Source organism: Nuphar pumila, chromosome 5 (assembly GCF_984573655.1).
Source record: "Nuphar pumila chromosome 5, dmNupPumi1.hap1.1, whole genome shotgun sequence".
In the NCBI taxonomy this organism is placed as follows: domain Eukaryota; kingdom Viridiplantae; phylum Streptophyta; class Magnoliopsida; order Nymphaeales; family Nymphaeaceae; genus Nuphar; species Nuphar pumila.
The window spans coordinates 33,021,460-33,048,651 of NC_143253.1; the positions used below are offsets into that span (position 1 = coordinate 33,021,460).

Consider the following 27,192-nt stretch of genomic DNA (forward strand, 5'->3'; position numbering starts at 1 on the left):
CTGACCTCCCCGTAATCACTCGGGAAGATGTGGCCATCCTCCCTGCTGCTTATTGCAAGAAGCCTTCTTCTTTTCTACTTCACTTCCTCCAATCATAAAACTCTCACCCATGTTCCCAAGATCCCATTTCTTTGATCAAATTATGCAGAACAACCAATCCCCATTTCCCTCTTTTTCCTGATGAAATACTCTTTGGGGTCAATTTTTTTTGCCCAATTTTGGATCTCAGTAACCATCTCAACATCACAAGTAAACCAATCTAGAAATTCGAGTGAAGCTTCTTCGTGTCTGAAAAGAATTTTGTTGGTAGCTTTTTGCACTAAAAGTAGGATATTTCTTCGTCTTTATTCATCTTCTTTTATGTATTATTCTTCTTTTTCTCTCTCCTTGGGGAGAGAATAAATCGGATGATGGGTTGGTCTAAAACTGTGTTTGGGAGGTCTCTTGATTGAGGGTTTGAGTCTGTTGCGGTTGTGAAAGGAGGCAAATGGAGAGCTATCTGAACGAGAACTTTGGTGGGGTGCTATCTAAGCACTCGTCTGAGGAAGCATTGGTACGGTGGAGGAAAGTGTGTGGCGTCGTGAAGAACCCGAAACGAAGGTTTCGGTTCACCGCGAACCTCTCCAAGAGATCAGAGGCACAGGCTATGCGAAGATCCAATCAGGTAGTCTTTTGTTCTAGTCCTGCTCTCTATCTCATGTGTTTGTGCTTGGTAATTGGTGCTTGTTTGTCCATTTGGACTTTTGTTGGTCTTGGAAAAAATATTATCATAAGAAAATTAAAGTTTCCATATTGGGTTTTGTTTGTGGGCACTGAACCAAAATGATGATGGTGGTGAACTTTGTTGAAAGTGAAACTATAGGTATATCAAAACGGTGTACAGACCAACCTATTTCTCGATTCAGTAAAAGGTCAAAAGTTACCGCGGTAAAAAATAATGATAAATATGTCAATTAACAGGTCTAATTACATCTCGTGATATTCCGTATGTAACGTAAATAGCAGTTTGTCAGATCTAATATGAGAACGACAGTTCAAGTCCGCTCTCATAACGTTACCTCGTGGGTATATTGATTGGTGCATGTTGTGTGTGTCTATAACGCACTGCAATTTTTTTTTTCTTTTGGAGATGAATAACGCACTACAATTGGAACAGCCAGGAAATGGCATTGTTAATCGATCTAATATCCTCTGACATATAGACAGAAAAACTATGTTGATCCTAGCGGTCCAAATGATGCATCTGGGTCGTTAGGTTTAGTCCACATCCAAATCTAGGTGAGAATGTGGACTAATCCTAACCGTTTGTTGAATGATTAGGATGAATCTCATTAAATTTCGGATGATGTGATCGCTTTTCACTGTTGGTTGCCTTTTATCTTTGTTAATTCTGTTATTGTTTTTTTTGTGGTAGTATCGGTAGATATTTTATTTGATGCCAGAGTTTTTGGAATGTATGAATTTAACGTTAATTTTCTTTTTTAACTTTCTTACGATGGACGTAAATTTCAAGATCCTCGAAAATATCCATATGTCGACTTTGTCTGTTTGGATAAACACCTTCCACGCATTCAGTATTCTCAAAAGAAGGGTGGAAAGAAAATCCTTCTAGCCTGCATCGATTCAGCTTGTGGGGGTTGACTTTACAGTCTTTTCTTTCTCTAAATTCCTTCCCATACAATCTCTCTCCATCTTAAGGTACATAATTGCTGGTTTGAGGCCGATTTCCGGCCCAGCCGGAAATCGAACTGTCAAGTGTAGAAGTATGAATGCCGGGCGTTGGTAATGGCTGCTGTAGTCCCTCTGTGGGGATGGTTGAGAACCACCATCCAACCTTCACCTCATTTATCACACTTTCCAACTCCCCATCGATGTCTATCTCCCAAATTTCGGTTTATAGGATGCAACTTCCGGCCTTGCGCCGGCCTGAAACTGCCGGAACCCGAACGTAGGACGCCGGTGAAGAATACGAACAGGAAGGAGAGAAAGAGGGAGGCATCCAGTGATGGCGAATTTGGGATGAATATAGCTCAATTCACTCCACCAGATACCAGGAAAATCCTTAAGAAGTCTCTCTCTCTCTCTCTCTCTCTCTCTCTCTCTCTCTCTCTCTCTCTCTCTCTAACCTCCTTTTCTATTATTCTTCTTATGTTTTAATTAGATTTTGAGGTTTGGTTTCATGATTTAGGGTCGGTCGCCTCGAACAGGAAGTTTTTGATGCGCTAGTACTGGCGAAGGTGACCCTTTTTATGTTGAACTTTAGTTCTTCTACTTTGTATTTGTATAGAGGTGTATTACATATTTCTGGGCATGGTAGATTCTCTCACTATTGGCTATCAGATTTTGAAAATCTGAAAGTTCAAGATTATCACCAATTTGCTGAAAAACCTTTTTTTGTAAATCAAAATGATGGTGAATAAATGATGGGTTTTTTAGCTCACGGTAGCACATCTTTCTCTTCTGACAAATATGACGCCATACTTTCATTTGTTGGCTTCATTATGGGATATTTCTTGTAAAAAATTCTTTGTTCTATTAGAATTTTAACGATTTCGTGAGAATATTGAAGAGCCAAAAACTTGATGAACTTTGATGTTCACCTGACAGACGTAAAAGTTGGCAAAACACACGTGCTTGCACACACACACACACAACTCTGAATTCGAGAGTTGCCTTGCAAAACTATGGATAATGCAGTGCTTCCAAACATTGTTATGGTAGTGTTCCCTAGTCTCATTCATAAGGGTGTGGAGTATAATGTCACAAATGCTTAATTTTAGAAATTTGTAAACAGATAAAGAGCAATCAATCGTACCCATGATAGTATGTTTTTTATTAAGATTTTAAGAACTGTGGCTTGAAATATGTTCACCTATTTTATGGAGGAACTTATATGGGAACCAGGAATAACTTGAAACACTTGTTTTATAGAGGAACTTATATGGGAACCAGGAATATATCACCTGAAAATCTTGGTAGATCATGATTATGGCTGTAAAATTCTGAACCTTTGGGTGATGGTTAGGTGCTGAACTGCTGATTCTTAAGTATAATGCAGATATAGCAAATTCAAATCATTTGTAAAACTCAAAAGGGGTGATGGGATGAGAATGTCAATGATACTGTCCCAAATAGTGGATGTGGTTAATAGCATGATATTTTTCTTAACTTTGGGAGATTTCCTAGAACAGTCAACTAGACAGAGACTCACAACATCAGCTGTAGTATGTCAAATTTCTGGCTTTAGATCAGCTCAATTACAGGAGCCAAAGGTCCTACATGTGAATTTCATTAATATGTTCTTTAGAGCTTTTGTAGTGTGAAATTTTTTCTAGTAAACAACTCTGCTCATAATGGTGCCATTTTTCACTTTTTTGATTGCTTCATTCCTTTTAACTGCATTATCTTGTATGTTTATTATTATTTTCTTCAACCTCGAGCAATTTTGACTGTTAAATTTAATGTGAATGCTGTGCTACTGTTCTTTTTGTTGGCAAAGTTAACATGATAGTCGTTTATTTTGGTAGTAAACAGTGATAAAGTTGTTATCACATAAAACTCATCCTTTTCATGTCACAAAGACATGGCTAAAAAGACACTCTATTTTTGTGCAAATTTTATTAAGAATAGTATACAAGGGGACACGACACAAGGGCATGTGGAAGTGTCCATGTGACATAGCTTTTCATTTTCTGCCTCAGCTTTAAGTTTACATTTAGACATTCTTGCAGCAATCTAATGGATGCCGTTTACATTTTGAAAAAAAAAGAAACTTATTAAATTAAATGCTTAGCTCTGCTGCCATTTCAGGAAAAGTTAAGGGTTGCTGTTTTGGTTTCCAAAGCTGTACTTCAGTTTATCCATGGTGAGTGTTTATGCTTCATCAGTGTCTTGTTTTAAAGAGCCACTTCTCTATCATGATTGTTACTTAACATCCAGTTTCTTTTTATTTTTCCGGTATAGGATATGCTCCAAGTGATTATACAGTCCCTGATCAAGCCAAAGATGCAGGTTTTGGGATATGTGCTGAAGAGTTGGATAGCATTGTTGAAGGCCAAGATATAAAGAAGTTGAAAGGCCATGGTGGTGTGGAAGGCATAGCAAACAAGCTTTGCACATCATGCATTGATGGGATTAATGCAACAAATGATGCGTTAAAAGTCAGGCAAGATCTTTATGGAATCAATAGATTTACTGAGAGTCCACCCCGCGGATTCTGGTTGTTTGTATGGGAAGCACTTCAAGATATGACCCTTATTATCCTTGGCATCTGTGCACTTGTGTCTTTGCTCGTTGGAATCACCATGGAAGGATGGCCTGCAGGTGCTCATGATGGGCTTGGAATTGTTGCAAGTATATTGTTGGTTGTATTTGTGACTGCAACAAATGACTATCGCCAGTCTTTACAGTTCAAGGATTTGGACAAAGAGAAAAAGAAGATTTCAGTTTATGTAACTCGGAATGGGTACAGGCAGAAAATGTCAATATATGATTTGTTTCCTGGTGATCTAGTTCACCTGTCAATTGGTGATCAAGTTCCTGCAGATGGCCTTTTTGTCTCTGGATTTTCTCTTCTAATAAATGAATCAAGTTTAACAGGTGAGAGTGAGCCCGTAGCTGTAAATGCAGACTATCCTTTTCTTTTATCGGGAACTAAGGTCCAAGATGGATCCTGCAAAATGCTGCTGACAACTGTTGGAATGAGGACCCAGTGGGGTAAATTGATGGCAACTCTCAGTGAAGGAGGGGATGACGAAACACCATTGCAGGTCAAACTTAATGGTGTGGCCACTATCATCGGGAAAATTGGGTTGTTCTTTGCTGTACTGACCTTTGCGGTGCTAGCGCAAACCCTTTTTAGCCATAAACTGCAGAATGGTACTCATTTTAGTTGGTCTTGGGAAGATGCTATGGAGTTGCTAGATTATTTTGCTGTGGCAGTAACAATTGTTGTAGTTGCAGTCCCAGAGGGGTTGCCTTTGGCTGTGACACTGAGCCTTGCCTTTGCCATGAAGAAAATGATGAATGATAAAGCACTTGTTCGTCATCTTGCTGCTTGTGAAACTATGGGCTCTGCAACATGCATTTGCAGTGATAAGACAGGAACCCTGACAACCAACCATATGACTGTTGTGAAATCCTGCATTTGTGGTAACATCAAGGAAGTGAGCAACTCAAAGGAGGCAGATAGAATTCGAACTGAAATTCCAGATCCTGTGCTGAAAATTCTTTTGCAATCCATATTTAACAACACTAGTGGTGATGTGGTAAGAGACAAGAATGGAAGGGTTGAGATTCTAGGAACACCAACTGAGACAGCTTTATTGGAATTTGGCTTGTTGCTTGGTGGAGATTTCCAGTTAGTGCGCCAAGAATGTAAACTGCTAAAAGTTGAGCCTTTCAATTCTGCTAAGAAGAGAATGGGTGTGGTACTGCAGCTTCCAGATGGAGGTTTGCGTGCCCATTGCAAAGGTGGATCTGAAATAATTCTGGATGCTTGTGACAAATATATAGATTCAACTGGTAAGGTTGCCCCCCTTGATGAAGCAGCAGTTAATCATCTCAAGGATACAATTGAAAGATTTTCTGGTGAGTCTTTACGAACTCTATGCCTTGCTTACCTCGATCTTGAAGATGGTTTCTCTCAGGAAAATCAAATTCCAAGTAGGGGTTATACATGCATTAGTGTTGTGGGTATCAAAGATCCTGTACGTCCTGGTGTGAAGAAGTCTGTTGAGATATGCAGGTCAGCTGGTATAACTGTGCGAATGGTTACTGGAGACAACATAACCACTGCAAAGGCAATTGCCAGGGAATGTGGTATCCTAACTGATGGTGGAATTGCTATTGAAGGGCCACAATTTCGGGAGAAGAGTCTGGAGGAAATGACTGAACTAATTCCAAAGATTCAGGCAAGGAAAACATCTTTATCATTGGACACTAGTAAACATGTTTTTTCTTCTATTTTTCATTCAGTTTCAAGATATGAAATTTAAGAGTCATTGTTTGTGTTTTCAGGTGATGGCAAGGTCCTCCCCTCTAGATAAGCACACCTTGGTGAGTCACCTACGCTCTATGTTTGATGAAGTTGTTGCTGTGACTGGTGATGGGACAAATGATGCACCAGCTCTTCATGAGGCTGATATTGGATTTGCAATGGGCATAGCAGGAACTGAGGTATGGTAGCCCTTAAATTCATCTGTTCTACAATTTGTAATGGCTTAAGTCACTGGAGAAAACATGGATGGCTTTACATGGTAACAAACAATTATCACACTCTCTAAAAGGCTTATTAGGTGATCAAGATATCCCTGTTGATTGGCGCTTAATTGATTCTTTTCATCAACCAATCTGATGCTTTTACTGCAATCCTTCTTCCTTCCTTTTTCTCTTTTTTGCAAATAAGTTTGATATGTAAGTCAAATGTGAAATGAAGTGAGGATCTTCCACAAAAGTACTTAGATCCGCAAGTGAGAGTGTCTAGAGAGACACTTGAACATAACCCTTAAAAAGGGTATAATGGGAACAAAAATAAAATAGAAATAATCTTTATTGAAAAATGATAAAATGCTTAAGAAGCATTGAGTGAAAATACAAGAGGGGGATGCACCCCTATATATACACAAGTGAGAGAGGTGAGAGAGAGAGACTCTAAGAGTCATTGGACTAGGTCCAACGACTCTATTTAGAGCCGTTGGACCTAGTCCAACGGCTCTTAGTTTGGTCAAGTCTTAACTAAGACTTGACCTAACTAAGGTATTCTAGTTCGATTTGAACTAGATACCAAAAACCCTAAAATAAATAAAGAAAAAGGGAATAAAAATAAAAATAAATATATATAATAATAATATATTATATTTTTATTATATATATAAATATATTACACGATTTACATGTTTACATTTTAACAAAATGTCTATTCACTATTCACTATTCCCTGTAGCAGTTCAATGACACTGTTAATTTCTGAAATTAGTCCTTAAGCTGGATCTTAAAGTTGAAATAATGTGAAATCCCTATACAAGTATGGGAAAAAGGAAAAGACAAAAATGTCTAGAAGAAAAGAAGTGAATATTTCAGAGTAATGATATGATGAGCAGATTAGATTCTTATATAAATACAAAACAAAACATGCACAAAGTTAGTCTTACATTTATAGTTTTAGGTTTAGCTATCTGGAGGTTTAATTTCAGTATAGATACAAAATAACACATGCACAAAGTTAGTCTTACATTTATAGGTTTAGGTTTAGCTATCTGGAGGTTTAATTTCAGCATCCAATTCTTCCTAAGAGTCAGACTAACAGTCGAACTCTTAACAATCCCTATATAGTTGTTTGGCATATAGATTGCACTGCACGTCTAGAACCTACATTTGTTAGTAGGTATAATTACCTGCATTAATCCAATGCCAGTAGGTCAACAGAAAACATGAAACATCTTACTGCTATTTTGTGCCTTTAGAGCTTCAATTTCGGTTGTTAGCCATGAGAGCACCTAAAGAGAAACGTTATTTTAAACATTGACTTCAAGATAAACTTTTCATCACATGTATGTTCAAGAAGCTGATGAATGGATGTCAATTAAAGTGAGGAATCCCAATTTTGAAGGAGTAACTGATTTTGAAGTCACTTGTTTGTCTATAACCTAAGAAAGCCTTGCTACTTCATTAGAGGGGTTCCTGTACTTCATTTAAAGGGACTGAAGTTCTTATTGACATGCCAAATCATCAGGATGACTTGTAGAAATGTTGCTTTAACTACTGAATAATTTCCAGGTTATGTGGGCCAATAAGACATGCACACCACATCAAGGATCGGGCGCTATATTGTAGATGAAAAAATTATGAAGCGAGGTTTTCATGCTTCTTAAAATCAGACCTCTAAGTGGTGATGCTACATCTACAACCTAATACAAACAAGGCTATCCTCAAAATGCACTGATGTCTTCATTAATCTCGGTTATGTTAAACCTACATATTGCAAACTCCTTTTGCAGCTCAATTTTCAGTAGGATCTATGTCCATGTTCTTAAAACTCATTATTCTTCAAAGATATTTTGCTCCTCTGGCAGATGTAAGAAGGGTGCAACTACGGGTTCTCTTCCACCTTAACATATTGCTACTAATGTTGGAGTTATTGTTTGATTATTACAATCATTTGACTTACGGGCATTGAGCTACATCCCCTACTATAGATTTTTTTTATCATGAACTCTGTCCACATATCTTTACTATGCTTTTTATGAACCAAACTAATGATGGAACTGTAAAAATGTCTTCAAAAAGACAATATGCATACAAGCACTAATACTTCACAAGAGATGTGCACAAGAGCACCCAAAGAACACTTGAATAATTATGCACAAAGGCATAAAATAGCACACACATGCTCAAAGGCATAAAAAATATCTTTATATTGAAAAAGTAAAGGAGCTTGAGGAAATACAAGGGGAAATCCCCTATTTATACAACACAAGATGAGCCACATAGGGGCTCCCAAAGGAGTCGTTGGGAGCCCCCAACGGTCACATTTGTTACCGTTGGGGGCTCCTCAACGACTCTTTTGGGGAGCCTTCCCTAGTGGCACAAACCACAAAAAAAGAATAAAAAGAAAAGAAAAAATACAATCATATTCCAAATGAAATATGCGTTAAATAAAAAATTACAGAAATACCCCTTTTGGGTTATTATGAGAAAATATATATATATATATATATATATATATATATATATATATATATATATATATATATATATATATATATATATATATATATATATATATACAACGAGATTAAGGATTACATTTTAATACCCCCCCCCCCTCAAACTTACGGTGCGATAACCGCAAGTTTGCCAAGAAGAGAATTAAATCTAGGCAAACAAAGAGCCTTAATGAAGAAATCAGACAGCTGGTACTCAGACGTCACATATGGAAGATCAATGACCTTCTTCAAATATTCTTCACTGACATAGTGACAATCCATTTCTATATGCTTCATGCGTTCATGAAATTTATGATTCTTGGCAATATATATTGCACCTTTGTTGTCGCAGCATAACTTTGTTATCTCTTTAATATAGACTCCCATGTCTTATAGAAGACGCCGAATCCATACAATTTCCATGGTTGTGGATGTCATGGCTCGATATTCGGCTTCGGTGGAGGACAAAGATACCTTTTGTTGCTTCTTGCACCTCCAAGAGACCAACGATTCACCTAAGAAAATACAGAAACTAGTGGTAGAATGACGGTTATTGGGGTCACCTCCCCAATCAGAATCAGTATAGGCAATTAACTTTAATTAAGAAGATGAAGACAAAAATACTCCCTTATTTGCAGTTCCCTTTGAGTATCTGATGATGCGAAGAACAACACCCATGTGAACCGTTGTGGGAGCATGTTGAAACTGACTGGCAATATGGATTGCATGTGACAAATCAGGCCGAGTGATGCTAAGATACATTAGCGAGCCTATCAGTTGTCTGTAAGGAGTAGGATCGATCAGAGGAATCCTATCATCAATCTTCATGTTATTGGGTCATTTGATGTTCTATCTTCTTGAGTACTGGGTGAGTTGAAGTCATTAATGTCTACTTCATTATCACTATCATGGTTTAATGATATTTCATCATCACTAGACATATCATCATTACTAGATAATAGGTCAAATAAGAAAGAATAGTCAACATTTTCGTGGTAAGAATCATTTTTTTCAAAATCACTCTCATTTTCCAAAAACGTCATATTTCTTGAAACATATAACTTATCATTTTTAAGATCGTAACAGCGAAATCCTTTTTTAGTTTCGGAATATCCAAGAAAGACACAAGGAATAGCTTTAGGTGAAAGTTTGTCATTCTTATCTATAAGAACAAAGCATTTGCAACCAAAAAATCGCAATATGTTATAATCAGGTTCTCTTTTATATAGTGTTTCAAAATGAGAGATTTTATCCAAATTTTTAGATGGTAAATGATTGATAAGGTAGACAGATGCAAAAGCCGCTTTCGCCCAAAAAAAAATTGAAATATTTTGAGCTATGAGAAGAGTTCGAGTGGTTTCAATGATATGCCTATGTCTTTTTTTCGGCCAACCCATTTTGTTGAGGGGTTTTAGGGCATGACCTTTGATGAACAATACCACTATCTTCAAGATACTTCTTGAATTCATTTGAGAAATACTCTCCTTCGGAATCAGTTCTAAATATCTTTAAGTCACTATTAAATTGATTTTTAATCATCACATGATATGATTTAAAACATGAAAAAACTTCATGCTTATGTCTAAGAAAATATATCCAAGAATATCTAGAAAAATTATCCAAAAAAATCACATAATAGGCAAACCCTCCTTTTGAAACAACAGGTACCAGTCCTCAAACATCCGAATGAACAATTTCGAAAGGTTTAGAAGTAAACATGGATCTTTGTTCAAAAGGCATACTTATTTTTTAAAGAATACAAGCATTACAAGAGAATGTATCTTTATAAAGATTCTTAGCAAAATGCAAATAAGATAACTTGGTGATATTGGGATGACCAAGTCTTTTGTGCCAAACATTTATATTTTTATGTTGGACAACATTCAACAACAACAACAACAACTACGCCTTCATCCCAAAACAATTGGGGTCGGCGATATGAACCAAAAAAGAAAATCATTCTGGGTCGTCCACATGAATCCTTCTCCTCCAATCATTTCTATCCAATGCCATGTCCTCGGTGAGGTTCAAAGCATTCATATCCTTTCCTATCACCTCCATCCATGTCTTCCTAGGCCTACCCTGACCTCTTTTAACTAATATATTTTCCCATTTCTCCATCCTTCTAACTGGAGCATCATTAGGCCTTCGCCGAATATGTCCAAACCACCGTAAACGATTCTCTCTCATCTTATTTTCAATGGGTGCAACACCTACCTTCTTACGTATCTCCTCGTTCTGAATCTTATCTTTTATTGTATTTCCACGCATCCATCTCAGCATACGCATCTCAGCTACACTCATTTTTTTAATATGATTGCAAAAAAAATTTTTAGGAACTTGAAGAGAGTCTATATAATATAAGTCTCCCTTCCTAGAGTTTTCCCCAATCAATTTCTCGGACTAGCGATCCTGTATTAAACATTTATCAGAGAAAAATTTAATATCAAATTCATGGTCTGAAAGTTGAGAAACAAAAAAAAGGTTCAAGTTTAATTTGGGGGATAAAAAGTTTTGAGTTTCAAAATTTCCAACACCTTTAATTTCAAGAGAAGTCCCATCCGCAGTAGAAACAAAAAATGAGAAAATATTTTTTTAATATTCGGAAAGAGAATACATGTTTGGGAACATATGAAAAGACGCACCCAAATCCAAAAGCCAAGAAGTTTTACCTGGAGGAGAGAAAGAAGATACGGCGGCTCCCAAGATGGCTCCCTTGAGAGGAGGTTGAAGTGCCTCCACAATTTGATTTAGTGAAAGGGATTCACTTGAGGAAGTCTTCTCCTTTTGCGGTTGAGAGGTGCTGGCCATGGCTAACAACTTCTTTCACTTGGGACAAACGGGTTTGATATGCCCCGGTTCTTTACAAAAATGACAAATAAGTTTGCTATAATCCTTTTTTCCACCTTGTCCACCATTTCCTCCTTGATTTTGATTTTTAAATTAAGGGGGACGATAGGCTCTTAAATTGTTTTCGGGCCTAGACACCGCATTGACCCCATCATTCTCTTCAAAATTGGAAGGAACCGCAAGTACATTTGACCCTTGCTTATAACCATACGTGTTTCTTCCCCACTTAGTTTGGTGAGAACATTCTCAAGAGAAGGAGAAGTGAAAGAAGACAAAAGAGAAGACCTTATTTGCTCAAATTCGGGACTTAGCTCATTCAAAAAATTGAAGAATCGATGTTCTTCTAATTGTTTATGGCGAAGTTCAATCGCCTCTCCACTCCATTTTGGTTTGAGCATAGCAAGCTCATCCCAAATGGAAGAAAGCTCGGCGAAATATTTCTTAATGGTCATTTTGCCTTGGAGAAGAGTTACAACCTTCTTTTGACGGTAATATTTATGGGACAAGTCCCTTGAGGTATACATTTTCTCAAGATACTCCCATGCTTGTGAAACCTATTTGAATTTGATAATATTCACGCTGATTTTTGTCTCAACGGATGAAAAAATCCAAGACAATATTTTGAAATTCTTCATTTTTTATTCATCATGCTTCTTCGAATATTCCTCAAGAGCTTTGGTTCTTTCCTCTTCTTCAAGGATCTTAATTTCACCTTTCTCCATCAAGGTGATTTTTGGTTCCTGTTTTGGGATTGTGCCTTGCACATAACCCCAAAGACCTTTCCCTTTTATGTGAGCCTCCATGTTTCTGACCCAAACGTGATAGTTGGAGCCATTGAGTTTAAATCCAAGAGAGAAATGAGACTCTTTTTCACCCATTAGAGATAAAAGATGAAAGAAGAAATACGTACCACAATAAGACTTTTAAGTCTTACTTGTCGAAGAGCCCTTCTAAAATATTGAATGAAGAGAATCCCCCACTCCAATCTCCAAGAAGCCAAAGGCATGTTTTTCGAAGCACCCCAAAAATTAAGAATCACACGATCTTCAATCTTTAACCGAGCTTTGATACCATGTAAAAATGTCTTCAAAAAAACAATATGCATACAAGCACTAATACTTTACAAGAGATGTGCACAAGAGCACCCAAAGAACACTTGAATAATTATGCACAAAGGCATAAAATAGCACACACATGCACAAAGGCATAAAAAATATCTTTATATTGAAAAAGTAAAGGAGCTTGAGCTCTCAAGCTTGAGGAAATACAAGGGGAAGTCCCCTATTTATACAACACAAGAGGAGCCACATAGGGGGCTCCCAAAGGAGTCATTGGGAGCCCCCAACAGTCACATTTGTGACCGTTGGGGGATCCCCAATGACTCTTTTGGGGAGCCTTCCCTAGGTGGCACAAACCACAAAAAAAAGAATAAAAAGAAAAGAAAAAATACAATCATATTCCAAATGGAATATGCATAAAATAGAAAATTACAGAAATACCCTTTTAGGTTATTATGAACAATATATATACATGAATATATATACGTACATACAACAAGATTAAGGATTACATTTTAACAGGAGCACCCGCTGCTAAAATTCTACACATAATGTTTGCTTCTTGATTATCGTGTGCATGTCCTAATCGTTGATCTGCTTACTATCTTAGTTTATCAAAATTGTGATGCATTTTCTTCTCTATGAAATAATAGTGCAATGGGCTGGTAGTGTTGGGGCATATTACTTACCTTCTATGTCACACGGACTCTTATAATAGGGCACCACACCTGCGTCGCACCCGCACCCAGGTGGATGCGACACTTGGACACAATTTCCTGTGTTAGGTGAAGTCAACCATACTGAGGTCCATTTCTATCCTAAAGTAGATTCAATTAACCCTAATCAAGTCCATTTTTATCTATATTATATATATTATAAATACATAAATGCACACAAATACACATAGTGTTAACTTAAAATTGTTAAAAATTATATATATATATATATATATATATATATATATATATATATATATATCCTCCCTGCACCCCCGCACCCAAGTTTTTTTAAAGTGTCGCATCGTCGCGTCTGCATCTGCACCTGCACCTATGTGACATAGCTTACCTTCTTCCTGTTATCGTTTGTGTTGATTCACACCTTGGACTGGACAGGCTGTGAATAGACCATAGATGAAAGTACAAAATCAGTTGTGGACTATGTCACGCAGACTCTTCTAACAGGGCACCGCACCCGCGTCACACCCGCACCCAGGCTGGTGCGACACTTGGACACAACTTCCTTTGTGTTAGGTGAAGTCAACCATACTAAGGTCCATTTCTATCTAAAAGTAGATTCAGTTAACCTAATCAAGTTCATTTTTATCTATATTATATATAAATACATAAATGCACACAAATACAAGTAGTGTTAACTTAAAAGTGTTAAAAATTATATATATATATCCTCCCCGCACCCCCACACCCAAGTTTTTTTAAAGTGCCGCATCACCGCAGCCGCAGCCGCAGCCGCACCCGTACCCACATCCGCACCCACACCTATGTGACATAGGTTGTGGAGATGCTCCAATACCATGCCCCAGATAAACCATTTGGCTTCAAGGATGAACAGGAATAGTGAATCCAAATATCCCAATAAAATAAAATTTTAATAAATTCCATAACTTAACCTGCAATCCCACTGGGTGTACTTTTTCACTTTTTCTTTCTTTTGTCCTCGCAGTTGCTATAGTTCTACCAGCACTTGGCATGTCCTCCTCGTCAACTTCAGAGAAACAGGTGGAGTCTGTTATTTGAATACTATTTTCAGGGTCATAAATAGGTTATCAAGACACATCTTTTGTCCATGGATTTTCCATACGAGCTTGATCGCTGCTTTGGGCAGATTCTGCTACCAAAGTTAAGCATCTCAAATGGTTTAGAAATTGCTGATCTCAGGAAAAATATTTAGCAGAAGTTACCCGATGGTTGTGGCCAAATTTAGTCACCTTAAGACTTTGTCACATTCCCTTGGTAAATGGAGTAAAACAGTATTCAGGCATCTTCTGATTTCATCCAATATTGGCTTTTCATGTTTGTTGAACACAAATAACATGATAGATTATCCTGATTAACATTTTTTTACATGTCTAAATTCTTGAATGATTTCATGGACTCCTATAACTGCATGAATTTCTGCATACTTATTTATTCACACTAATACTGTTCCAATTATCTGATCATATTTGAACTTTTTTGCATAGATTGATGCTGAAAGTATGTGTGTGTTTTCCTTGACTTTCTTAGTTCTTTAGTGGGTGACCTTCCTTGCAAACTCTTCCTGGTTTATCATTTCTATATTCTTCTATTTCATTGGTGGGGGTTAAATGCAATGTTGTAAAGTTTGATAGGGGTGTCAAGCATCGGGTTTGGTTCAGACCATGGTTGGACCAAACCCAAATTTGATTTGAGATGCTGGTATCGGGTCTGGACTCTGGTCCAATCGGACCTACCATAAGAGAACCCATACCCAGATCCTATAAGGAGTACATGAACCAAACCCGGTAAAATAATGTTTTTTTGTCTTTTTTACATTGAAATTTTGTGGATCTTATTTGGAACTCGGGTCAGAATTGGGTCTGGTATGAAATTTTACAAACCATACCCGGCTCCATATATTATTTGGACCCTTTGAGTCTGACCTGGATTATAATTGGACCTCCTTCTTTATCACCAAACCCTGACCCTTTAGGGTTTGGTATGGGTCGGGTCTGGGTCAAACCCGATCCATTGACACCCCTAAAGTTTGATAAAGATACGCTCCCATTATCTCTGAAGAATATGTGTACTCATATCACAATTCGTCATATGATACATATGGTATCATAAAATATGGCTTTTTGGTCTTTTTGTCCAACTCTTTTCTGATAATTCTTTTTAGTTGTTTTTCATTTTTAATGAGCATTCTTGAATAAATAAGACTTTGTTAAGGCTCTATTCAATCTATTCATAAGCCAAAAGAAAAAGAAACTTTTTATGAATAAGATGTAGGTCCCCGAATATGAAGAAAACGAAATGGTAATATTGGAGAAGACTTATTGTTTCATTGGTTGTATTTATTATGATCTTACAGAAGTGATTCAAAATTATTATACGTGAGTTATTGTTTGATGTTTGATGCTTTTTTTACAATGTTATATTGAGTGGCTTATTACTATATTTAATATTTCTTCCTTTTAAAAGTTTTTTATCTTAGACTCTTCTTATACATCTTAAGTGTTTTTCATAGTATGCAATTGTGGTTCTTTTATTATTGATGTTATTTACTATTTTCTATTTGTTACTTATTCATTCATGTTCTATTATTTTCGTAGCTAGGCTTGTTATTATGGTTTTACTGCTTATTATGTTTTTCTTTTGCAATCTAATAAAATAAATAAATAATATACACATATATATATATGTACACGTGTACAAACAAAACCTCAACTGATTTCTTTTCAATTTTTAGATTTTTTTTTTGCGTCTTGCAATGTCATAAGGTATTGTATAAGAAATTCATATCTTAGACCCTTAACGATAGAAAAAAAAGGTAGGGAAGTGAAAGACACTTTGGATATGATAAGAAGAAGTTGGGAAAGCAGTAGTTCTTTGGTCAAGCCCGGTTCTCTTTGCCTTCGAGATTTCATTCCTCAATCCACTTATTCTTTCTTTCATATACCTTCCCACTAATAGATAGATACAAATGGGAATAACTGAACCACGTCTACAAAATGCAGTACCATGCAGCTGCTTCAAGGCCAATGTGATGTTCTTTAGTATATGCTTTTTAAATGAGTGTTGTCTGCAATAAACTTTTGCCTTGATCATGCACCTTAATTTCAGCTTCATTATGGTCTAGGTGGCAAAAGAGAGTGCAGACGTTATTATATTGGATGATAACTTCTCCACAATAGTCACTGTTGCTAAGTGGGGGCGCTCTGTATACATCAATATTCAAAAATTCGTGCAGTTTCAGTTGACGGTTAATGTAGTTGCCCTTGTTGTTAACTTTTCATCTGCATGCCTAACAGGTATTTGTGTTTTGTTAGCAGCTCTGTTTTGAATCAGTTTCCTTTCCCATATAGTGTTACTGATCCTTATTGTTTCCATGCACATTTCAGGTAGTACCCCTCTCACTGCTGTTCAGCTTCTCTGGGTTAACATGATCATGGATACACTAGGAGCACTTGCGTTAGCCACTGAACCTCCAAATGATGAGTTAATGAAAAGACAACCAGTCGGAAGGAAAGTAAACTTCATCAGCAATGTAATGTGGAGAAATATTCTGGGGCAGGCTCTCTATCAATTTATCGTAATATGGTATCTCCAAACACATGGGAGGGAAATTTTTCAGCTTGATGGTGCAGATGCAGATCTTGTATTGAACACATTGATTTTCAATTCTTTTGTCTTTTGCCAGGTATTTTCAGATACTATAACTTCTACATTCAAGCATATTTACTACCTAAAGAGGGACCAAGCATTTTGAACTCTACTGATATCCATCTTTCATGACTAAACAAAATTAGTAAAACCCTTTGCATAAAATAATTCTTTTTTGTGGCTATTGTTTCAAGCTTTGATATATCAAATGATTCAAAAGTTTTGCTTGGATATATGGTATTTTATATTGCATAATTCACCTACTGACATTTCTGTACCTACTGAAAACAAGGCATCTTTTAATAGATCATACTGCCTGTGTGAGTATACAACAAATTTTTACCTTGTAAATGAAAGCATTATTTTGACTAGATTTGCTTTCTATTTTGCAGGTTTTCAATGAAATAAACTCCAGAGAGATGGAAAAGATAAACGTACTTAAGGGAATACTGGAGAATAATGTGTTTGTTGGTGTCCTATCATGTACAGTTATATTCCAAGTTATAATCGTGGAGTACCTTGGTACTTTTGCAAGCACCACTCCACTCACTTTACCCCAGTGGATTTTGTGCATCCTTTTTGGATTCCTTGGTATGCCAATTGCTGCTGCAATTAAGTTAATTCCAGTTTGAATCTACAGTTACAGACAAAAAATCTTGAGAAATCAATTCAAGGCGGCAAGGATTTACCACCATCAGAGGCATAATAAGAAACCCAAGTTGGCACTTGTATTCCAAATTGTGCATTCTCGGGGAATTAAAGAATATGAAGATCTCCAACCTTTTTCACAAATTCAATTAAGATGTCAGGTACTAAGTTTGTGGGACTAGATCTTTCCAGTCACAATATTTGTTTGTACCTCAAGCTTAGTATCAAAATTTTGCAATGGTTTAAGATATAGCATAAATATTTGCGGTTCTGGATGTTGATCTAAGACCCCTCATATCTGGGCTAATGAACCAACCGAACTATACGGATAATCACCCATCGAAGGTTCTTTGCTTGTTCACAGCACAATAACTATACTAGCATGCGGCATACTATGGAAGTAAATTTTCAGGTGGTCAATGTTTAGATGGGGGCCTGGAATTGTTATAAGGAATTAGAACAGTTTAGATGGGAAAATTATGCCACCATGGCACCATGTAATGAACAATAAGATAGGAAGATATCCTCCCACGCAAGCACAAAATAGAACTGTTTTACATTTGTTATTCTGTTAGGTCAAGGCATGTTCAATGTTGCTGCCCTGGCATAAGATAATGGATATGAGAAATGTGAAACATAGTGATATATCCAAAAACTTGTCAGGAAAAAGTTTGGACCAATGGATTTAAATGGACCGATGAGCTTATGCCTAAACCTCCTATTTTCAAATCATGAGTTCTGATCACTGTTACCGGAAACTCCACTTACATGTAGGAAACTCATTTCCTGGGAAACTGTTTCTGAAACTAGAAATCTAGCGTTTCTGAAATTTCTGAGATACTTCTAAAAATGTATGAGAAACCCGTTTCGCATCACATGGGAAACTCATTTCCCATATTTGAAAAACGTGTTTTCCATATATTTCTTGCATGTTTTCCATATATTTCTTGCATGTTTCCCCTAAATAAAATTTTTTTTTTCAATAAAAAGTTGAGCTGTGCTATTCAAAATTTTAATTACTTATGAAAAGAATAAATTATATATTTTTTAATATTAAAAGAATGTAATGTTTAGATGAAATTGATATATTTTAAAATTTAATACAATTGCATTTTTTCTTATTTCTTAATTCTATTTAAACATATATAGCATTTAAATACTTTATTTATGATATTTAAAATTTTATTAAAAGTAAGTAGACTATGCACTTGTTCATCTAAAATATGACCAACTTTATAATAATCTTGTAGTTGTAGTCAATGTAGCCATATATTTTATAAGAAAATTAAAATATATCAATTCTTATTATTTATCATGTCATAACATTAATAAAGTAATGTTTGTGTAAACTTATATTCTTGATGTATGTTGTCAATATTTGCATTTTTGCTCCACGCACACGTGTGTGTGTATATATATAATGTTTTCTATTTCACATGAACTTTAAAAGTGTCTTTTCCTATTTTCATTTCCCTTCCTGGCAACCTTGGTTTTATTTTCTTTTAGGGAAAGAAAAAATTATTAAATAGTAAATAGATAATACAGTCTTAGGTTGAGGAGGACTCAACCAATAAAGCTCGAAAAGAAGAGGAATCAGCTCGAAACAGAGATCACAACCAGTTCACACTATCGAATCCCCATCAGATCCTAACCAAGTGGAAGATGTCTACTGAGATGGTATGCCTTAAAGACTCAGGGGTAGTAAAAACTTTGCTGAAAGTGTGCCCATTTTTCTCTTTCCAAGTGTACCACTATGCAAATTTAATCCAGCAATGCCAAACAAAGTATCAACGACGATTCCGACAAACTGACATAGGTCCAAGAATAAAGTCCTTATTAAAAGACTCCTCCCTGACAATTCAAGAGATACTGATCCAGAAGGACAATAATTGTTGAAAGTGAACACACACTCAAAATAAGTGATAAATTGTTTATTCAACTAAGTTGCACATGATACATCAGCTTGCCATGTGTGGATCCCAAATTTTGAAAAAAATAAAATAAGGTTTTTCAAAAGAAAATTTAATTTTGAATCTAAAATCAGATCCAAAATTGAGAGTCCATGGGAGTCTGCTCTTCAAGTTGCATGCCTTTCTTCTTTTGTTGAGCACGGATCAGCTGCACCAGAAGCTCAAAATCTTCAACACAAGCTTTAGCTTGTGGGTTCATATACCTCGTATGCAGGTCTTAAGAAAATAAATGAGCTTGATATCATAAGCCACCAAGGCTATGGAAAAAGATAGAAACACAAATAATATACGAAGGTTAGAGAATTCCACACTTATTAAATAAATAAAAATAAAATAACAAGTGAAACTAAATCTCACCTCGAGCTTAGGTAACCCTTTCCTATGTTATGACAAGCACATTGGAACTCGGACAACACTTCAACTAAGCAGGTGATCCAAAGGTGGCTGAGATAGGGGATCTAGGTCTTAGGCTAGGTTAAGTGGCCTTAGCTAGGCTAGAGAAATCAGTCTAGGTGTGCAGGAATTTCAGTAGAGTGTAGGTATGACTAGATCTTAGACTCCCGATGCTAGAATTAAGGGAGGTGGTCCTGTATTTATAGGCTTTCTTGGTGGATTCTGGCACAATTCTTGAATATCCGAGATTCATATTTTCAGTTCAACCCAAAGAAGACATGGCATGATCCAATTAGCTTGTGTTCAAATAGACTATTTTGATTGGCTAAGGGTCCTTTTAGCCTAATTTTAGGGATTATATAGGCTATATATGATTTAGGTGGTTTGAGATTAGGGTAGATCTTATTTTTGGTTTTTAAGAGAATAAGGATAAGATCTAGGAGACTTCTCTGCAAATGGCACACATTTTTTAATCAAGAGAGACGCTAGCAATAAATACTGTTAATGACACATGGTGTTGTTGACATATGCCACTAACGACACTCAAAAACTCCTAACAATAATCCATGTGTCGTTAGGAAAAGAGTTGACATCACATCATGCGATCGGTTGGCTGCTGACAAAAAACTATCATTAAGAGAATACCAACGACATATCAGGGAAAAGGCCAATTGTTGATAACAATCTCTGAAAAATGCAAATGACACATGATGTGTCGTTAGGAGATGACAACTTGTTTTGATCATAACTTTGGATCTCAGTGACGAATTGACTCAATTTTGTGTTTGTTGGAAAGCTGAGATCTTCTAATTTAATTCTTCTTTTGGTAAAAAAAACTTTGAAAAAGTTATTTTGAAGGCCAAAAATAAGATCAAAGTTAATCTATTTTGGAATAAGATGAAAACATGAGTTTCTTGATATATGAAATGTCTTATCAAAATTAGGGTGTTTACATATGCCACTCTTTGTTGTGGAGTGTACGAAGCTTGATCGATAATAAAGAAGTAGACACACAAGTTTTGGAAAGAGCAAAAGATTTACTCTAAGATTGTTCTTTTTGAAAAAGTCTTGTAAAGAGACAAAGACATAGATGACTGATGATGTAAGATGACAACTAAAGGCGTGTACATAGTTTAACATGAAGCTCTTTTTATGATGTATGTCTATATAGGTAAAGAGGTCTCACCAAATAAGGTTGGACTAAAAACTAAGCTAGTACATTATCCTAAAGGCTTTCCCTTGAACTCGGTAACTATGAACAGTAAGTCTTTGTTGAACGAGATCAAACAATGACGAAATAAGTGCCTTGTCACTTAAAATCGCATGAAAGACGTTGATATGTTTGCAAAAAATAAAGTCTTTTTTAAAAGACAGACACAGAAAAGTCTTTGGGCAAAAAGCATAAAAAAAAGATAGAGACATTTTGAAATGATACCTAATTTAAAAATACACTTTTAGAGGGAGGTTTTTAATAAGAATGGTTTACGAGCTCATCAAATGGGATTCAGATTGTTCCATCAATCTGTGGGACATCCTATAGACCTAAAATAGGACTAAAATAGGACTGGGTAGGCTTTTTCCTAATAGGTTAATTGGGTTCTTGCAGAAAAATAGGTTAGAAAAATGTATAATGCAATGCATATGAATGCATGAAATAATCAGTGAAGAGGTCCTTTTGGGAAAAGAAATCATTCCAACAAGGCAACTGCTAATGAGACATCATGTGTTGTTATTGTTAACAAACTACTAACGACACATCCTAATTTTAGAGTTCTGCTAGGAATGTGCTTCTTCTGTTGATGACATTTTGAACAACTACTAACGTTACATGATGTTTTTTTAGCAGTTTCTCAAGATTTTAAAAGGTTGAGGTTTCCCTGCCATTTTTGGACTATTTGAAAGCCCTATTTTCTCCCAACTTTCTCTGTTCACGCATACTTCTAACCTTCCACCATGGTGAAGATCAAGAAGGACAATATCTTCCCTCGCTTTGATGTTCTCAAGTTGGTTCATGAGTACCATAGGATCGAGCTAATCACTACCTTCGTAAAGACATGAAATCCTTGCACTAATACTTTCTGGCATCCAATGGGGGAGATGATCGCTACTTTGGATGAGTGCATTGAGATTCTGGGGCTTTGCTCTCCTCCATGGGGGAATCAATTCTTTTTTAACTGCCAGCCCCTATGATGAGCGGACAACTCTGAAGAATCTTATTGGCAGAGCGTAATGGCCGAGGTCGACCCGCCATGAGATTTCATGTCTAACTCTAAGGGCTCTGTGGTAGGCCTACTAGGGGATCACCAACAAACATAGTTTGTTTGACCAGTATCAGATAAGCTTGCAAGGTTGTTTTACACTATGCTTGGTGGCCTTCATCATCTTGGAGGATACCCATGAAGTGATGGATTTCTATCATGTCTATCTCCTGAAGCACGGGTTCTGGCATGGGAAATGTCTTTCCTTGGGTATGGCAACCCAAGCATGTCTTTACCAAAGCTTGAGCACCTTCACTTATCGATGGGATATGTTTCTTGGGAAGCAAAGTCTTGCTCGAGATCTAGTTCTACGAGCACATTCCAGATCTGCAACCAGATTATGTGATTCCCAATAAGCATCTACGATGAAGGTACAATGATTCAACAATGGATATCAACTAGTAGTCTCTGAAGAATTATCATTTGTTGCTTGAGAGTTTGAAGGGCTTCATCACTTGGGACATAATGCCTTTCAAGACCTATCTGAAGCCCAAGTTCACCAAATTGTATCCTTAGAGGGGTACTCTATAGCTAGCTAGCCCTTCTACAAGGTCCCCTATCATCCAGATAGATACTTGCATTAGTTTTCTTGAATTAAGGGGACCATGAACAATAAGGTTGCCGATGACAAGCTGTGAGAGGTCACCATTGATTCTTCTGAGTGGGATAACTGCCTATGGTGGTGTCTTCCTACTGGGATTGTGGCTTTTTCTTGCCTATAATAGTTCGGATGTAACCAAAAGACTTCTTCAACTGGTGGGAAAATGTTTGCCCACACTTTGATTTTCCTTATCCTTCCCCAAAGGCTCTTCAGTAGATTAAATGTCATGTTTTTTAATAAGTGAATGAATAAATGAATGGAGTTTTTTATTATCCATTTATTTTTTTTGGATTTTTTATGTGATGCATGAATGAATGAATGCAAAAATGGAAATAGAATGGTGCAAATGCATGAAAGACTAACGACAATTCATAAACTACTGACTGACAATCCATATGTTGTTAGCGACAAACCATGAACTGCTAACAACAATCTAATTATCGTCAACCAAAAAATCAGAAAAACTGGATCTTGTGACTTGAACTCCTGACGACACATGTGGTTAAAGTACTGGTGACATTCTAAAACTATTGATTACACGTGCGAGAATGCTAACACTCAAGCCATTTTGAATTGTCATCAGCACTTGGGAGGGTAAAAGCCCTCTCGATGGCCCATTTTTTGTTGCTTTTCAAAACATTTCAAAGTTTTTCTGGGTTTTTAGCGATTTGAGTGGGCAATGGCATCAACAAGCGGGTGCACCACCAATTTGATGGCAAGAGCAGATTCCCTAAGCAAAAATCGATTGAAAACAAGGCACATATTAAAAAAAAAAAAACTTTCTTTGAAATCTTTGATTTTTGTGTTTTAATGCTAAATGTGACCAATCAAATCAGTTAAGAAGGTTCTACGGTGAAAAGGACTGTACGAATACCATTTTAACTACTCGAATCAAGCCAAAACTTGCAAGATCGAAGGGTGACCCTTCATTTCCCAAAAAATGCTCCAAATAAGTTTTTTGGGCAAAAATCAACCCAAAGCTTGGTGATTTGGACTTAAAAACATGGGAAACTAGTTTAAGAACGTTTAGAAACAAAAAATGCTAGGAAAACTTGTTGAAAATCCAGCAAAAAAGGGCCCAAATCATTGTCGAAAACCCTTGACTACTAACAACACTTTATCGTCATCGTCGGTTTTTCTAACAACAATTCAAAGGGTACTAACAACAATTCTAGCAAATCAGTGTGTCATTAACACTTAAAACATTCCCCCACTTAACTGTTGATGACACTCACATATGTTGTTAGCAATATGCTAATGACACGTGGATTGTCGTTATCACTTTGCTAACGACAAATGCTAATATCGTTAGAAAATGTACAAATATAGTTAGAGATACTTACCTAGGCTACCCCTTCACATTGTAGAGAGGATGTTGTTGACCTCTAGGCCCTAGTCCTTTCTGGTTCAGCTAGAGAGGAATCACTTTTGCTTGAGAGAGGTTTCAGAGGAGAGCGAGGATTCTATGGAACCAAAGATTCTTCCCCACTGATCCGTTATGAGAGTGGGACAAGGATGCTTTATGTAGGAGTTGATAGCAGTTTCTTAGGGAGCAAACACAGTTCTTGTTATGGAGGTGATGATGACGGTCCCAACTGGGCAACAATAGTTTATCTCTATAGTTACCTTCCTTCCCCCGATGGATATATTGCCTTATCAAAGCCATCATATTTATGGCTTAGCACTCATGGGAGCAGTGAGTTTTTGAACGCTGACAATTCTTTTCCTTTCACCACTTCTTAGGACATTTTTGACAATTGCTAACTAATCTTTTCTTCTAAATACAGAAAAATCTAGAGAAAAGGTGTAGGGCACACCTCACATGATAAAGAGCATCCTGACGATCCGCGCATTGAAGACAAGTTGGATCCAATTCCAACTCATTTGATCTGATCCAGAATGCGAGCCATGGCCGATCCAATCGTGCATGACTATCTGGGTCCAATTGGTATGCCCGAACCCAAATTTATTTTGCATATCTTGTTGCACTTTCTAAGATATTTTGAATCTTTCTCAGAGATTGTATTTCTATATTTTGATTATATTTTGTCATATTAAAGAATCGTATTAAATATGTTTTTTCATTTATTTTTTTAGGTATCAAATTCTATAGATCTGGATAGTTCTGGTGCTTTGTAGGATCTCTTTTGTGGCACTAGAGGGTGTATGGGGTATAAGGGTAGTTTTTTCTTTTAATTTTATGTATTTAAATTTATAATGCAATTTTGTTGTTGGGTCCAGATCTTAAACGATGTTTGGATCTTGCCTCAGATCCAAACTTCATTTGGACTCATGGGTGGCGCCACTTTGTGTGGACACTCATAACTCTCATTTTGAATCTAGCTTTGACTCCAAAGTCAAGCTAGCTGTTGGAAGCTCTTAAAGTCTATTATGTTATTTTTGGGTTTAGTCAACCCTTGGGAAGAGCCTAGCGTGGGGAAGGGCTCTCTCCCTTTAATGAGGTCCCTTCTCTATGTGTGTTAAAGGGAGGAGGTCGACCATGGGAGGGGCGGCTTCTATCTTTTGGAAAAGAAATTTGAAAATGGTGTGGGAAGAGAATGTTTGAAAAGTGAACATAGTCCCATTGTTTTGACCGTATCTCCCTAGATATTAGTCCAAATTACGTGATCTTTAGCTTATTAAAAAGCTAAGATCCTACCCTACAAGTGTGTTGTTTACCATTTTGCTTAATTCGAATTAGTTAAGCCTCTAAAATCCCTAGAAAGTTTCCTACAAACAGCATCAAGGTTGTTGAACATCGGATGCTACAATGTTGTTGGCTGCACAAGATAACATCTTTGAACTTTCATTTTTCTTTAGTGTTGTTTGCATGTGCTTCTTTAATCATCTTTCATACTGTGTATGAGAATATCTAAGAATGTTTACCAAATGAATATGATGATGTTTACATGTTTCTAATTGATCCAAAATCTCATTTCCAATTGATACATGTTTGAGTGTTGCTTGAATCTCGTTTTTGCAAGAAACACATTGTTTTGCACTCGGGTTGTCAGACACGACCCCAATGTTTCGACCGTATCGGCCTAGATACTGGTCTGATTTAGGAGTTTTTAGGTGTTGGAAAGCTAAGACTCAGACTGTAATTATTTTTGTTGAAGCCTTTGCATGATTCATCCATCTGAGTCCTTAAAATTCATTGTCAAGTCTCATATGGACAAACCTATATGTATTTGGTCCTGTACAAAACACTCCTAGACAATGTTATGTATTTACTGAATATTTTCCTATCTATTGCATGAAATATCATGTGGTTTGGTTCTTTGGAATGTTAAGACATGGGTTTACAACTTTCGTGTTTAAGATTTTTGTTGAATCATCACTAACATTGCTCTAAAATATTATTATTTTGGAGTATATAGAAAACCCATGTTTTGAAATCCTGTTATTTGAATTTCTGAATAGATATTCGTATTTACTGAATATTTTGATATTCCATGCATTTTTTATGAATCTAAAAACTGCTTTGATTAGCCAACATCTTGTTAGTTCTTATTTCTCTTTTGAGTTTTGCAAGATTTGATCGTTTGAATGCCCAAAACTCAACGTTGGTCTGCTGCATGTTTTGAACATTATTTCATACTTTACATCTATCAAAACATAGGTTATCTAGGTTTTCTAAAATTCATAGAGACCAGTAGGATAATCTGAAAAATTTATTCTTTAGAATTTTGGAAAGATCTCGATTTGATTTTCGAATCGACTGTTTAGAGTTTTCTGAAACTTCTATGTCAGAGGGCTCAAAATCCCTCTCGAACTGACTGACTGCCCAGGTGAGTTTGTTTGTCAAAGACCAGTCTCACTGGCCCAGACTTGCATACATGGATCAGATAGTATAGCTTCAATTTCTGTGATTTTGGATATGATATAAAGGTGTCTGCATCGCGCAACTTTCTTGTTTGGGCCACCTCTGTAGAAACAGAGTGCTCAGGCCCCAAATTTTGGTTTTTCAGAGTCTTGTTTGGACTCGTCTGCATCTTAATAGCTTCCACGCGTATTAAGATCCTATTGGATCTTGGATCGTGGATCGACGCCTCTGCTGAGTCTGCATCATCATGCTTTTATAGATCTAGTGCTTCCATGAGGATGATGAGTTGATGGTCGCTATAGATGAGATTAGGTTCAATTGTTTGGACTGATGTGACTGTTAAGGTCAATAGAAAGTTGACCTTGGCACTGGTTGAGAGGTGGAGGTGAGAAACCAACACCTTTCATCTTCCTTGGGGTGAGATGACCATCACCCCTTCTGAGGTTCATCGTCTTTTGGGCCTCATGATGGATCCAAACCCGATGGTGACCACTAGTGAGGGTCCCATTAGGATCTTCAGAT

The 27,192-nt window shown here is 36.7% G+C and overlaps 1 protein-coding gene across 3 annotated transcripts; it reads left to right on the forward strand.

The window, feature by feature from the left end:
• Positions 1-481: 481 nt before the first annotated feature.
• LOC149837319 (calcium-transporting ATPase 2, plasma membrane-type-like) lies at positions 482-17,897 on the forward strand. Of its 3 annotated transcripts, XM_090005957.1 has the most exons (8): positions 1,532-2,069; positions 2,189-2,237; positions 3,811-3,865; positions 3,964-5,912; positions 6,019-6,177; positions 16,451-16,622; positions 16,713-17,011; positions 17,367-17,897. In XM_090005957.1, exons 1-8 carry the CDS (start codon positions 1,786-1,788, stop codon positions 17,604-17,606), a joined length of 3,207 nt encoding a protein of 1,068 aa, XP_089862083.1. In that variant the 5' UTR covers positions 1,532-1,785; the 3' UTR covers positions 17,607-17,897. The 3 variants fall into 3 exon arrangements, 2 of the variants coding, with proteins under 2 accessions (XP_089862084.1, XP_089862083.1); XM_090005958.1 differs by lacking the exons at positions 1,532-2,069; positions 2,189-2,237 and adding an exon at positions 482-664; XR_016431899.1 differs by lacking the exon at positions 16,451-16,622.
• The last annotated feature ends 9,295 nt before the right edge of the window (positions 17,898-27,192 follow it).

Coding starts and splice junctions, on each gene's coding strand:
- LOC149837319 (XM_090005957.1), top strand. CDS start 1,786: ATGGCTGCTGTAGTCCCTCTGTGGGGATGGTTGAGAACCACCATCCAA. Junction 2,070..2,188: donor ACCAGGAAAATCCTTAAGAA/GTCTCTCTCTCT, acceptor TTCATGATTTAG/GGTCGGTCGCCTCGAACAGG. Junction 5,913..6,018: donor AACTAATTCCAAAGATTCAG/GCAAGGAAAACA, acceptor TTGTGTTTTCAG/GTGATGGCAAGGTCCTCCCC.